This window comes from Crocuta crocuta, unplaced genomic scaffold (genome assembly GCF_008692635.1).
Source record: "Crocuta crocuta isolate KB4526 unplaced genomic scaffold, BGI_CrCroc_1.0 scaffold113, whole genome shotgun sequence".
Classification (NCBI taxonomy): Eukaryota; Metazoa; Chordata; class Mammalia; order Carnivora; family Hyaenidae; genus Crocuta; species Crocuta crocuta.
In genome coordinates, this window is record NW_027530368.1 from 9337126 (window position 1) to 9352857 (window position 15732).

The 15732-nt window shown below is 45.6% G+C and overlaps 1 protein-coding gene and 1 long non-coding RNA gene across 2 annotated transcripts in view; one reads left to right on the plus strand and one right to left on the minus strand.

Moving 5' to 3' along the window:
- The window catches only part of SLC1A4 (solute carrier family 1 member 4), a 23995-nt gene extending 19919 nt beyond the window's left edge, over positions 1-4076 (minus strand). Inside the window, exons 1-2 of the mRNA XM_077766421.1 lie at positions 3993-4076; positions 2841-3388 (exon numbers count right to left, since the gene is read on the minus strand). Of these exons, the coding sequence (XP_077622547.1) occupies positions 2841-3367 (527 nt within the window). The 5' untranslated portion in view covers positions 3368-3388; positions 3993-4076. The remainder of the gene's footprint in view (positions 1-2840; positions 3389-3992) is intronic.
- LOC144233470 (uncharacterized) lies at positions 3984-7526 on the plus strand. The gene is made up of 3 exons (XR_013335680.1): positions 3984-4166; positions 6096-6150; positions 7083-7526. It is a non-coding gene; the product is annotated as an uncharacterized LOC144233470 (long non-coding RNA).
- The last annotated feature ends 8206 nt before the right edge of the window (positions 7527-15732 follow it).

Here is a 15732-nt window from a genome sequence, read left to right on the forward strand (position 1 = left end):
AAAGTCGGACGCTTAACCGACTAAGCCACCCAGGCGCCCCCCCCCAGATGGTTATTTCTAATCCACTGTGCGTTGGAAAATCAAACCACTCCGTAATGGCATTCTGAAAATATTCTAAAAGTTATAATGAATGTCTATTAGCTTCATTTCTTTCGGACTTGCAGTTCCATCTTGAGAAAAATTCGAAATCATTGGAGAGAGACCCTGGGGGAGGTGTGAGGCACTCGCCACCAGGAAAGATCAGCCTCAGCAGCAGCTGCACGAAGTCATCCGGGGCTTCTCTCACTTGCGTCTGGTATTTAAGTTCTGGGCACTCAACCCGCAAGGGCCTGCTGGATAACTGAGGTGTGTCTGCTGGCAGTCTCGTTTCATTCACTGCCCACAGGCAGACAGGACCACGCCCTGCCTTTGCCAAGGAACATGCCCAGAGTCCCATTAGATCAGCATCTTCGGGGTTTCTTTGAAGGAAGCAAATTTAAAACTTTTACCCAGAGACCCAGGAAGCATTTAGACATGGCTCAGAACTCAGTTTCCTCTCACAAGCTGCTCAATGTCAAAGCTAAATCTGAGCAGCAGTAAACAGGCTTTTCTTTGCTGAAGAGGCTCGGATCCTCTGTTTAGAGGAAGTTGGCATCTGCCCTGACCCAAATCATATTCTTACCTGATTCCCATTTGGCCCAGAGCAAACATTTCTGAGATGGTCAGACTAGACCAGCAGCATGACATCATTTCTACGGCATACAGACTTGGGGGAGGGGAAGGTGGGAGAAAGAGAGCCCTGAACTGTGGTACTGTGGTATACAAGACCCATAGTTTTTCTTTTTCTTTCATTCCTTTTTTGGTAATAGTTTTTTAAAAGTAATATCCATACCCAACATGGGGCTCGAACTCCCAACCCTGAGATCAAGAGTCACATGCTCTACTGAGTGATCCAGCCTGGTGTCCCAACCCAGAGTTTTTCTAATCCCTCTTTTGATAAACCACCCTGTGACCTTGAGCAAATCACTTAATCTCTCTAGTCTCAAGTTTTCTCACAGGATTTCTTGTAAAATAGGATCATACCACCTGCCCTACCTTTCTTGGAGAGCTGCTAGATTAAATGAGGTTGGCTGTTGGAAGCATTATGAAATGCAACTACTCCCAACAAGCCACAACAAACATTCTCTTAGTCTTTTCCTGCATCTGCAACACAAGTCACTGAAAAGTCTGCACCAAGACTGGTCAAGAAGCCATGATGCTGGGTCACCATTCACTTCAGAAGCAGCTGCTGTAGGGGCTTGGATCTAAAACTACAAAACCACGATCAGGAAATAAGATGTTCCTTCTGGGATGGGTGGTAATAAAGTAACCGCTCACCTTAACTTGCTCCATTTTGGGGCCACTCTCCCTCTTTTGGAGAGAAAAGAGTGCTACTGAGTCTCCCTATGGGGTACTGCCGGCAGGTAAGGGCTAGGCATTCACACTCCCTTCCCTGGTCTATGGATCCCTACGAAAAAAAAAAATCCTTCACCCCCCCTAACCACCTTCCCTCCGGGGGAAAGCGGACTGATAGAATACTGAATGTTAAGTGCCAAAGGCACTCTCAACCTCAGCAGACTTTGTTTTCAGTGCCCATTTAAAAGTCCCAAACTTTAAGACTCTTTAAAGACTCTAAATATCAAGCTGCCAGATACCATAGACTGAGATCACATCAAAGTCCCAACGGGCCACCTCCTCCTGCCCTTTTGGTAAGAATTTTACGGTCCCTCTCAGAGGACTTTTTCCCCCAATACAAGTCCTTGACTTTCTGTTGTTATAGTTTCAAATGAACACACTCTATTAAGTGGCAGACAGTCATCACATTTTCCAGAGGGAGAAAAGGAAATAGCAGGAAGTCAAGTCACTTTGCCTGGGGTTTGCTGTTTTTCACAGCCTCAGCACCGAGGAGCTTTGCCTCAGTGACTCAAGACAAAACACACCTCCAAGGCTCTGAATCTAGAATTATCGGAAACCTGGAGAACGAGCCAGCTGAGCCACTTACTCAAGTGAACCTGGCCAGGACAGTAAACATCTCCAGGCTGCAGTTTTCCCATCTGTGAGCGCCAGGCTAACAGAGAAACCAAGAGAGGCTGAGGCTTTGGATAATCCACAGAAACACTGCATCTCAAGGGATAAAATGCAACCTCGAAGGGTCACGAAAAGCAGGCAAAACTCCCTTCCCTCTAGAACTCACCCCTCCAGAAATAAATACAGGGGTCCTGGCCACGAGGTGGACAGCAGACTGTCCGAAGCTCCCAGGAGAGTCAGGTTTCGCGGCAATGGGCCTCATGCAACTAACCCCAGCCTTGCTATCCTTGGGTCCACTGACAACTCTTCAAAAATTGTCACCTTACTCTCAGTCAAAGGGCTGAAACAGGGATCGCCAGAGATTACAAGTGAGGATGACCCTACAAGCACAATTTAACCAGTGCGCCCAGATGTTTTCAGGCACTGTCAGATAAAATAGGGTGAAGGTATCCAGCCTTACTGGAACGTTTTTACTGGTGAGGACGGCCAGAGAGTTTAAGGATTACAGTACTGGTGAGACAGCTGCCTCTGCCCTAACACACACTCCCACGTAACGGGTAGGGCCGATTCTTGGCTCTAAGATGCAAAAGGTATTTTGATATCTAAAAATATGTTAACGTCCACCTGCAGCCAATTAAGAATGAACTCTTAGCAGTATATGAGGGTGATGGGGGTGACGAGTGTGTGTGTGTGTCTGTGCGCGCGCGCACACACACACACACATACACACACTGGAATGTATTTGAGAGCTGGCATCTCTCACTGTGCACTTGGCGAGATGGGGGGAGCGTTACCTGGCCAGATCGAGGAAAGAGTCCACTGTCTCTTTGGGGACCGGAGGGGACCCCGAGTCTTCCAGCCCCAGGTCGCTGGACTGAAGTGTCTGCGCGCCAGACCCAGGCTTGATGATGAACGCCAAAGCGACAGCGAGCGCCGAGGCGCCAAGGGTGGTGAGGCCGAAGTAAGCGATGGCGATGCCGCCCAGGCGCCCAAGAGAGCTGGCGTCGAGGGAGGCGGCGCCCGACACCAGGCTGCAGACCACCAGCGGCAGGATGATCATGCGGAGCATGCGGAGCAGCATGTCGCCGGGGAAGGCCAGGTAGGCTACCTGCGTGCGGCTGAGGCCGAGCCCGCGCAGCGCCGCGCCCAGGCCGGCGCCCGCCACCACTCCGGACACCGTGAACAGCACTAGCGCGTGCCGCCGTAGGAAGCCGGCGCAGCGCCGCGTGCGTACCGCCGCGGACCCGGGCGCGCCAGGCCCAGCCGCAGGCCCCGCCTGGGTGCTGTCCAGGTAGCCGTTGGTCTCGCCGCTCTTCTCCATGGCGCTGCCCGCGGCCCCGAGCTGTTGGGGAGGAGGGGAGGGGACTTTGCTCTGGGATAAGACGGGGCTCTCAATGAGCGGATCAGGCGGAGCTGGCGATGTCTGCCAGCTGTGTCCCGCGGGCTCTAGGAGGCGGCCAGCAGGGAGCTCCCGGCCTGGGTGCAGAAGCCGGTGTGGAGAGGGCCAGGAGAGGCGCGGAAGAGCGGGCTGGAGCACCGGCCCGAGGGGATCGCGCCGCGCCCAACCTTCCCACAGCGGTCGCGGGCTGGAGATGATGCAACGCGGGAGCCGCGAGAGCCGACGGGGATGGGAAGAACAGAGGGAGCTGGGAGCGGCCCCAGNCCGCTAACTGGGGCCGTCTCCGGGTGACCTCGGCAGAGCGCGGCCTGAGGGACGGCCGGAGCTCGTTGGCACCTGCCGGAGCCGCTCGTGCCGACCGAGGTCTGGGCCCTTGGGGTCAGAGGGCCCGGGAGAATGTGGAACGCAGAGGCATTCCCTGCGGAGGGGAAGAGGGGAGGGGTTCCCTCCACAGTTGGTGCTTTCGCCCCCGCGCGGCCCGCGGTCTGCGGGAGAAACTGACAGCCTCTCTTGCAACGGGGCTGCGCGCGGTAAGGAGACCACTGACCGTTCTCCGGCGCGTCCTGCTCCGGCTTAAAACCCCCTCCTCCAGGAGTCCTGTACGATAAAGCTCGCCGGGGGGTCCAGCGCAGGCCTGGCCCCGAGAAAGAAGATGGATGGATAGGTAGATTTAGAAAAGCCTTATCCCAAGTCCATTAAAGGCTCTAACAAAGATTCACCTGTAAGTGAAACGGAGTCCCGGGTGGCACCAAACCCAGCGCCCGGGTGTGCCCCTGAGTGCGCTAGCGCTCTCGGAGGCATGGGGCTTAAAGCCTCCGGGATAGGTCCTGTGTTACCGGCAGCTGTCTGCCGTATATGCGCTGAAGACGCAAAACTCTTCTAGAATCAACAGCTCTCTCACCCTGACTTCCAGCTGCATTTCTACCACGTAGTACACTAGCCACTAGATTTTAACCTCTTCCATCTCACGGCAGTCGCAGGAAAACAGTACATATAGTGGTTTAGCCTGCCTGCCCAGATGGCTTCTTAATGTTAACATTCGATTCATTTCCTTTTTATTTTAACTTTTATTTAATAGCTGCTCTGGTCATGGCAAATATCAGACCTCTGCAGAGTCGTTTTACTGTGTCACATTGGTTACTTTTTAAATATTTTCTCATTCTGCTTTTGAAAGGAATTGTTCTTTTAAGACCAGTAGAAAGGAAGTCGTCTTGCATGTGGCTAACCTGAGTTAAGGAGGAAAGCAGTTTCCTATAATCTCGTGCTGAAAAGGAGTCATCTTAAAACATGTCCACACGGACATTTGTGCAAATCAAAACGCCTCCGGGAGGAACTTTAAGGAGCTGTCCAAAATTTGAGACATTGAGGAGGATTCCCTCGCCTGAAGCCAGCCAGCCAAACCATTGGCTGGACTTTGTAGGGTTTCTTGATGAAAGGAGGGAGGTGTGTGTCAGGTGACCAGCTGAACATGTTTTTCTGTTTTCAGAACAGTCTATTTCTGTGTGCCCTGAAGGAAGGACTTTCCCCAGACACACTGTTTTGCCACCCAGCCCTTCCCTTTGTTTTGACTACCACGTTTATGCAAAGGACTCTCAAATCATGCTCCAGAAATGAATTTTTCTGTCTTTTCTTAAATGTTTGTTTATTTTGAGAGACAGCGCGTGCACAGGAGGAGGCAGAGAGAAAGAGAACCCTGAGTGCATGAACCATAAGATCATGACCTGAGCCGAAATCAAAAGTCAGACCCTTAACCCACTGAGCCACTCAGGTGCCCCAGAAATGAATTTTCAGTTAACCTGCTTTATATCTCCACTTGAATATCGTGCAGGCATACCGACACAATATGTCCAAAATCAACCCATGTCTGCATTTCTCAAGGCTACTCATCCTTCTGAACCCCCTACTTCTGTTACCCACACTACTGCCTGCCCAGTCACCTCTGTCTGAAGCCTCAGAATGACCTTTGGTTTTTCCTTCTCTAGGGTCTCCTCTCATCTGATCAATTGCCAACTCCCACGGACACTCTTTTCACAATGTTTATCACATCCACCCCCGTACCCAGCATATCCATTCCCACTGCTACCATTCTGGCTCTGTTCTTATTTCCTCACTTCTTATTTTGACTATCAAAATGTTCTCCTAATTAGTCTTTCCACCTCCAATGCTCTTCTTGTTCCACCCATCCTATATTTTGCCTTCCCCCAGACCAATCTTCCTAATGAATAATATACACGTTAGGATTAGGTTCAGCTTCTATCCAGCAGGAAAAAAAGAAATGTTCTCTCCCTTTAAGAACATCTCCTAGGGGCGCCTGGGTGGCTTAGTCGGTTAAGCGTCCGACTTTCGCTTAGGTCATGATCTCACGGTTCGTGGGTTCGAGCCCCACATCAGGCTCTGTGCTGACTGCCAGCTTGGAGCCTGGAGCCTGTTTCAGTCTATGACTCCCTCCCTCTCTGACCCTCCCCTGCTCACGCTGTCTCTCTCTCTCTCTCTCCTAGAAATAAATAAAACATAAAAAAAAAAAAAGAAAAAAGAACATCTCCTAAAAGTTGTTCACATGATGTGCTTTATATTTCCTTGACCAGAATTTAGTACATGACCTTGCCTAGCTGCAAGAGAAGTTAAGAAATGTAATCTTTGTTTTGCACAGGAATATCTCCAGTTAAAAGCCAGTGCTCCTGATGAATAAATCATGAGGGTGAAAGGTATGGCATAGGGAATATAGAACGGTTTGATAATAGGTGGTACAGTGACAGATGGTAGCTACATGTGTGGGGCGCACAGCACAAGGTACTGCCTTGTCAAATCCTTGTGTCGTACACTTGAAGCTAATGTAACATTGTGCATCAAGTATATATACTTCCATAAATACATTTCTTTTAGGACTTAGTGCTTCTGTTACGAAAGAAGCAGGAAAGAATGGTATTCTAGGGCCTCTCCTTCATACCACTTCTTGTTCAAAAGCTTGCAGGGCCACCCACTGAATTAAGAATATGCTCCTCATCCTGGCATTCAAGACCTAGCACGATGTGGCCTCAGCTTACTCACTGTCTATGCATGCTACAAAAACAGGGCTGTGTGCTTCTTCCACATTTTCTTGCCTCTCCCTGCAGTCCCAGTTAACCTCTCTCGAAAAGTCTTTCTTAATCCCCCTCCCTCCTGCTGTGCTTGCTCTGTGTACCCCAGAGGTGTGTTAATAGTTAACCCTCAGTTGGGAGTGAGGAACTCCCTGCACTGCTGGCACTTTCATAGGACATAAGTGTGGTGTGGTGTTGGGGGTGCCTTATGCCATGCCTAGTGTTTGAACTAGCCAAACCTCTAAGTAGGAGCTGGTGCTTTGGGGCTTCTTCCAGGGACTGGCTGCTCCGTAGCTGCTCTGCCCACATGTGAAGCAAACCAAACAATAGGTTATCTGCTCCCAGCCTCCCCAACAGTTGGTAAAGTGCTTAACTTTCTGCTTTCTTTTTCTCTCCTTTTTTCCCCTTAATTCCTCTCCTTCTGCTCTACCATTACATTTCTTTGCTCTTTTCATAATTTTACACGCCTCTTCCTTGGCAGTATGTAGTACAAAAATTATTGATTCTTGTATTTAGATACCTTCCCCTACAACACTTAATGTGTTTTCTCTGGATTCTAGATATGTAAGTACCAAATTACAAAATACCTTAAAAGTGGTCCACTCTGATACCATTCACCAGCACCAGCACCACCATCATCTGATGCTTGAAACTCTCAAATAGGTTGGAGTATTGTTCAGCAAGAATTTCCTCCCTTCTTCCTCCCACTTGGATGGGAATATATTTACTCACCTTTTAGATTTTGAGCTTGGCCATGTGAACTACTTGGCCAGGGAAACAAGTGGATGTGAATCAAGCGAGGCATCAACGTGTTTTACGGAGTTGCCCTTGGACTCCGGCTTCCGTGTGACTCAGCCCAGGTAGATGCTGCCCCGTTAGCCTGGTATCAGAACAAAGATGAGAAATGTGTCTGAAGCCAGCCTGCAGCTGCAATCCCATCTGCCTTGCTGCCTAAAGAAGACATCCCAGGCCACCCACGGACCTATAAGTGAGAAAAATAAATGCTGCTGTTAAAACCTACTGAGTCTTGGAGTCACGTGTTATGCTATATCATTGTGGCAGTAGTTGAATAATATAAATCCTCTCTTCTACATCTGTTCCAGTTATCTATCTTTATATAACAAGCCACTCCAAAACATAGTGGCATAAAATTACAACCATTTTTTTATGCTCATGACTTTGTAGGCCAGAAATTCAGACTAGTTCTCTGGCTGGGATGCTTAATGACTGGAGCTGGCTGGGGTAGCTCAACCAAGGCCATGTTCCTGTGGCCTCACTTCTGGCTATCTGCTGGGATCCTTGGTTCTTTACCACATTTCATTGACTCAGGCTAGAATGTCTAAGATAGCTCTTTCATTCACACCACTGGTGCCTGGGCTAGTGTGGCTGGAATGACTGGGGCTGGCTGGGCATCTGTCTCTCTCCTGTCTGTCTCTCTGTCTCTCCGTGTGGCTAGCTTGGACTTCCTCACAACATAGTGATCGATCTCTGTGTAGTCAGACTTCTCATAGCGGTTGACTCTTCTCAGATGGAGTGTTCTAAGAAATCTCATTTAGAAGCTGCAAGACTTCTTCTGACCTAGCCTCAAAAGTTCCAGAACATCACTTATCTCACACTTTGGTGGCCAAGAAAGTCACTAAAGCCAGTCCTGATTCAAGGAGGAGAGTTAGGCTCCACCTCTAAAAGGGGAAGTAGCAAAGAATTTGCTGCCATCTTTGATTCACAGTAACATCCTTAACGCTCAAATATGCATGCATTCTAGAACAGCGCTACACACCTATGTCACTCTTCCCGAACATGCCCTCGCTCTGACGTCTCTTTGGACACCTCTGTTAGAAAGTTCCTTTGGGATCATTTAGCCATGTTCTTAAAACCATGACTGCATCATCTATCATCAAGAAGAATTTGTTTCCCTCACTAAATCAACGCTACAGATTTTTTTTACTTACGAAGTGGTAAGAATGGCGGTTTTCCTACATTGTCAAAGTGATTGTTTTTCACTCCCAATATACTCATGTATTGGTGAATCATTTGTATTATACACATTTCCAGGCTTCTGCTAGTAAAGTAATCTCAGTTCGAATTTCACATCTGATACCAGTTGAGTATTTTCCACATTATTTCACTAGAATGATAATGGCATCACTAGAATCGCAAAGCAGGAATTATTTTCTGCCATGAATGGACTGAAAAAGGAAAATGTATCACTCGCAGGCAAATTTGGATTCTAGAGTACTTCTTTACCTTTGCAGAGAGATACTAGGTAGTTTAACGATTATAACTAATAATACTATTTAAAAAGTTAAACTTTAGTCTAATTCTTTCCATGTCAGCAAAACACAGCCCTGTAGAGGATGCAATGTGATTTTTTTTAAAAAGGAATATTTGCCTTTCAAATAGATCAGATTACTTAACCAACAAAGCAAGCAAGGTGAAAATCCAAAATAATGAATAGTGACTTTTCTTCCATGGTGGATACCTTAGTGTGCTATGACATTGTGGAGTCAAAGTACTGGTGACTTCATAATCTGTAATCCTTCTTCAAGGTTCCCCCCCAGTATCATCTCTATCCACAAAAAAGAAGGAAAAGCAAAAAGGGGGTCGTAAAAATGCCCCTAGAACCAAAAGTTCAGGCTCAAACTCAGATAAACACAGTGAGTCAACACGAAAAGGGAATTTGGTCAGAGTGGGAGTAAAACGTAGGATGAAACAGAAATGTTTCTATGGTTTTAGTGAATACCTAAAGCTGTGTTAACTCACACGTTCCTCTTAAACAGAACAGTGAAATAAAAGCATCAGAAGAAATGAGTTACATGATGGGAATATAAGTTAGTTTGGTGTCTGTGTTTTGTGGACAAAGTTTCTAAGGGGAGAGATTTAATTCAATGATACAACCAGACGTCTATTGAGTTGCTTACTGAATATAAATCACTCTGCAAGGTCCATAGAGTGAAATACAAGAAAAAGAAGTATGGGTTACTTGGGGACCTGATCAAAATGCATATTCCTCAGCCTGGAGGATGGCCTAGGAGCCTGCATTTCAACAAGCCAATCCTCCTCTCCTGTATTACACTGCCGCATGATTCAATTAAAAAGTATTTACAAGGGTATTGAGTGAACAGAGGGTTTTTTGTTTGTTTTGTTTTGTTTTGTATTGTTTTTGTATTGAGTGAACAGAGTTTAGAATGAAAGGGAAATTCAAGAAAAGATATAGGGCTAGGCTTTTGAAGCCTATAAACCAAGTCCTTTTTACTGAGTACGGATCTTTCTTGACTTAAAGGGTTACATCCCCAAATTGAAAATATTGTAAGTTGAACATGCATTTAAAATACCAAAACTATGGCCCATCATAGCTTAGCTTAGCCTACCTTAAGTGTACTCAGAACACTTGCATTAACCTACAGCTGGGCAAAATCACCTATCCATGTCATTGATTGAATACTGTACTGAAGGTGAAAAAAACCAGAATGATTGCAAGGTACAGAATGGTTGTAAAGTGTATTGGCTATTGACTCTCTTGACTGTGTGGTTGACTGAGAGCTGGGGCTGCCACTGCCCCAGCATCATGAGAGAGGGTCTTACTGCATTGCTAGCCCAGAAAAGATCCACATTTAAAATTTGAAGTACTATTTCTACTGAATGCATATCAGTTTCACACTATGGCAAAGTAAAAAAATAATAAGTTGAACCATCATAAGCCACACCACCTGTACAATGCTAAGAAGAGAAGCAGATGGGATTAAAGGGGAGGGTAGAAAACAGATATCAATTAGAATGAGTTATGGCTCTCCCAAGAACTTATTAAGCCAGGAGCTAGGACTTTCTGAGGTCTGGTTGGGAAACAGTGGTGGACTTTTGAAAAGATAACTAACCTTACAAGTAGAACTCAATGGTGTTCAAACTTGACTCTCAACAGAATCATCTAGAAAGAGTTTAGAAAGGATAGATTCCAGGGCTCCAACCCTGGAAATTTTATTTTTGTAGTTCTGGGGTAGGACCCATGTATCTGTATATTTTTTTATTCTTCCAGTTAACATATAAATCAGATATAACAACCAAATCCAATGGTATCTTAATTAAAAGAAAAGCAAAGCATAATTTTGAGACCATTAGGGAAAGTTCATGTATGTCAAACCTAATGTTGAGTTTCTTAGATGTGGCAGCTATGTTCTGGATAATAGGACAATGGTCTCATTCTTGGGAGAGTGAGGACAAGTATTTAGGGATAGTGTCATGGTGTCTGCACACTATTCTCAGGTGGCTCGGCAAAGGGCAAGTATGTGTACATATACAGAGAGCAAGGCAGTGAGGGAGGTAAGATGTTAACGCCTTATAAAACTAGGTGAGGAGTATATGGATGTTAACTGTTTTGTTCTTGAGACTTTTCTTCAGGCTAAAAGATTTTCAAAATTATAGAACGTTAATTTTTTTATAAGAGAGCATAAATGAAGGGGGAGGGGTAGTGCATGGGATAGGAAGGCTCCCATTCTTGATTTTGTTGCACAAGAGATTTGAGTACCATTACTGGAAGGTATCGGTTACAAAAACTTGAAGCAGTGAGGGAGAGGTCACTGTGGGCTACAACTGAGGTTCTCCACTCATTTTCCTCTAGGACACACACGACAAATGATGCTTACACGCAGTGCCCACAGCTACAGGTGAACCTAGGCTTAGATGTAATTCCTGGCCATTGACCTGTAACGCAACAGATTTTCCTCCTACTTCAGAAAGAATGTTTGCCTGCAAGTAGGTGATGTTATCATATGGATAACTTTGAGTTCATTCAAATTTATTGTTTTATTTTTTAAGTTGATTTATGTATTTTGAGAGTATGCCTACATGAGAGCGAGAGAGGAGCAGAGAGGGAGAGAGAGAGAATCCCAAGCAGTTACCACGCTGTCAGTACAGAGCCCAATCAGCAGAGTTGTCTAGCCGCCTGCCCCCCACCACTCTGAGAAATTTGAGCAATAAACACCATCATTGTGTGCCATGGAGGTTTTGTGGTTCTTTGTTACAGTGTTAGTCCAAATCAGCTAAGAAGCAGATGCCAAGATGGAATGAAACGTACGAGGATTTTATTCAGGGAATACCAATGGGAGAGAAAATAGGGAGGGAACTGTGACTGTCAGAAGGCAATGCAAGTCTGACCCAGATGAAGGAAAGAGGGAAGGAAAGTTGGGTAGAAATGTCTGTCATGCAGTCTAAAGAAAGTTCAACAAGGCTATTGGGGAGCTCAGCCAAAGTCAGCTGTTAGAGGAGTCTCGAGCTTCCCAGAAACAGTTCTGCCTTAGAATCCCCACTACACGCAGCCATTGGCTGGGAGAAACCTGTGGGAAGCATGGCCTTGGCACAAAATTGGTAGTGTGATTTTGTGGGTTTTAGAGCACACTAATTGGCCAACTAGACTCATAAGTCTGCAAGGTGTTTCTTTCATGGCTGCCAAAGCTACATAGCATTATTGTGGTGAGATTTAACAGACAGAGGCATCGAGAAGCTACTTACTTATAGAGTTTTGGAAATGAATGGGGGGGCATTTCTTGGCTGTCATCATGATTGCGGGGGTGCTATTGGCATTGAACGGGCATTGGCCAAAGATGCTTGATGTCCTGTAAATCCCTGGACCATTCTGCACAACAAATCATTGTGTTCTTCATGAAGTTTCAATGTCCTAGATGATATCCACAAGGGGAATAATCTGTTTAAAATGAACTGAGCCAGGGGCGCTTGGGTGGCTCAGTCAGTTAAGTGTCCGACTTCGGCTCAGGTCATGATCTCACGGTTCATGGGTTCAAGCCCCACATCGGGCTCTGTGCTGACAGCTAGCTCAGAGACTGGAGCCTGCTTTGGATTCTGTGTCTCCCTCTCTCTCTGACCCTCCCCTGCTCACGCTGCCTTTCTCTCTCTCTCAGAAATAAATAAAACATTAAAAAAAGTTTTTAATTAAAAAAATAAAATGAACTGAGCCAGTGGGGCACCTAGGTGGCTCAGTCAGTTGAGTGTCCAACTTCAGCTTTAGGTCATGGTCTCACAGTTTATGAGTTCCAGCCCTGGATTGAACTGTGTGCTAATGAATAGCTCAGAGCCTGGAGCCTGCTTCAGATTCTGTGTCTCCCTCTCTCTCTCTCCCCCTCCCCTGCTCATGCTCTGTCTCTCTTTGTCTCTCAAAAATAAATAAATGTTAAAAAAAATTTTTAAATTGAACTTACTCAAGAATATAACTCTGTTTTAGACAGAAGCATCATTTTTTTTTTTACCCAATACAAATATGCACTGTATTTCTATGATTATAATTATCTTGGACATTGAAGAAAGATTGCTCCGTTTCAAATGTTACCATGTTGGTGACCCATGTTAGGAAATCATGCCACCAACCAACCTTACTTCCAGTATTTGAATTGCCAATACGATGCTCCTGAGACAGTCTGCATTTATGTGCAATGTGCAAATATTTGATTATTGCATTATATACCCTGTGGGGTCATTCCCAGGTATTTATTCACAATAAAATATATATTATCTCATTACGTTGATTTTTCTGAATTATGTGGTTGGTAAGCTATATTATTTTTAAACTTCATTTTTGAATGAAAGAACGTGTTATGTCTGACAGTGTTAAAACCCACTCCTGTAGAATGAGGGTCAAAAAGCTATATACGGATTATAAAAGCAAAAGGAAATGTACACCCATGTTCATAGCAGCATTATTCACAGTAGCCAAAAAGGTAGAAGCAACCCAAGTATCTGTTGACAGATGAATGGATAAACAAAATGTGGAGTATAGACACATATACATAACAGAATATTAAAAAGCCTTAAGGGGTGCCTGGTTGGCACAGTTGGAAGAGCATGTGACTCTTGATCTCTGGGTCATGAGTTCGAGCCCCACTTGGGGTGTAGAGATTACTTAAAAATAAAATCTTTAAAAAAAGGGGGAAGGAAATTCTGATACATGAAACAACATAGATGAACCTTGAAGATATTATGCTAAGTGAAATAAGCCCAGTCACAAAAGGACAAATATTCTATGACTCTACCAGTATCAATTACCTATGATAGGCAAATTCATAGACAGGAAGTAGAATGGTGGTTGCCATTGGCCGAGGAGAGGGGAAGGGAGATTATAAATTACTGTTTAATGGGTACAGAGTTTCAGTTTTGCAAGATGAAAAGAGCTCTGGAGAGGAGTTGCATAACAATATGAACATACTTAATGCTACTAAACTTAACATTAAGATGGTAAATTTTATATTATATATATTTTACCACAATGAAAGAGAGAGAAAGGGAATGTAATTCCAGCCCAGGTCAGACTCTAAGAAAAGCAGAAATGGATACTAGTGTGTAATAGTGCCCATTAATGTTAGATTGATATTTAAATACATAGCATCATACAAATGTGTGTATATGTATATTTGATCTCATATTAAAATCGATGAGACATAAGACACGTGGAGAACTAGTAACTCAGGAAATATTTCACCCCATAACAAGATTTTTTAAAATGGACTTTAAAAAAGATTTTTAAAAATTTAAAAAACTGAAAGAAGTTGGAGTTTAACCAGAAAGTCCTGGCGACCTCACGACCTTCGTGCTGTTTATCCAGCTATTGCTGCCCTCCCAGGCCCAACCTTCTCGCTCCGGGACGTTGGGGCCGAGCCACCTTTCCCACCTTTCCCACATTCCCTTGCCAGCCAGCTTCCTGTGGTTCTGCGAGGCCCTTGTGGGGCAGGGGAAGGGGGAGGAGGGCTTCTTTCCGACCCCTACCTCCTGTCGGGAGATGACTGAAGGCAGCAGATAGCTCCAGCTTCTAGCTTCTTGCTGCTGTCGCCAGGCTCGCACAGCCCCTCCGAGGGGCAGGGGCGGGCACCCCCCAGCCACATCCTCCGCAGCGCTGAGGCTCCCACAGCCCCGCCCCTCATAAAGGACCAAGGGCTCACCTGCAGAGAGAGGTCTAGGCGTCGGCTCTGCGGAACCGTCTTCCCAAGCCTTGGTTTCTAGAAAGACAAACTCTTCCCATTTGCTCTTCAGCCCAGTGGTAGCTGCTAGGTTATTAATCTCTGGGTAATTCTCTGGTTAACCTCAGCATTCTTTCCCCTCCCCCCCTCCGCCCTTTCACTACCCATCCCCCCAAACCACCCAGCCTCCTAACACCTTTGTAATGAACTGCCTATATTATATTTCATCTGATGGAAATTCCTAGTGTGATTTCTTTTGTTTTTTTTAATTTTTATGTTTATTTATTTATGTGGAGAGAGAGAGAGAGAGCTCAAGCAGGGGAGAGGGAGAGAAAGAATGGCAAGCGGGCTCTGCGCTGCCAGTACCGAGCCTGAAGGGGGCTCCAACCCATGAAACGTGAGACCATGACCTGAGCTGAAATCGAGAGTTGGACACTTAACCAACTGAGGCACCCAGGCGCCCTCTTCTTCTTCTTTTTCTAATGTTTCTTTCTTTCAAAGAGAGAGAGAGAGAGAGAGAACAAAAGTGTGAGTGGGGGAGGGGCAGAGAGAGAGGGAGCCGGAGGATCAGAAGCAGTCTCTGCGATGACAGCAGAGAGTTCAATGCCGGGCTTGAATTCACAAACCGTGAGATCATGACCTGAGCTGAAGTCATATGCTTAACCGACTGAGCCACTCAGGCACTTCCCTAGTGTGATTTCTGTTTTCCTGCCTGCATCCTGACTGACGGAATCTTTGAAAGATATACCACATCAATCTGTCAGTAACGTGATTTGATAGTGATGCTGCCTCCACCTGTGTTCCTAGGGAACGATCTGGTATGGATCCCTATAGCAGTGAGATTTTGGTCTCTAATATTTTCTACTAAAAGGAACCAGGGTTCCTTGGAGAGTGGCTGGCCGACACTAGGACTCCGTTTGGAGTAGAAAGCAGAAATGGGTTAGAAAGTCTCACTGTTGTGAAGAAGCAAAAATGTTTGCAGAGATTTCTGGGACTCCCATTGGCCAAACTGTAACAACTGGAGCATTGAAAAAAAATCTGTGCAAAACAAGAGTACATAATGATACACAAAGGAAACAACTGAAATATAGTACATTCAAGGAAAAAGCAGTTATGAGTTTCAAATAGTGTTCACAAAAAATGCTCTTTATGCTAATGCAAACCGTACACACGTCAGGGTCTGTCTTAGCACCTAAGCACCACCAAGAACATCTAGGAAGTACCAATTCAGCTTAGCCCAAAAACTATTTGCTTG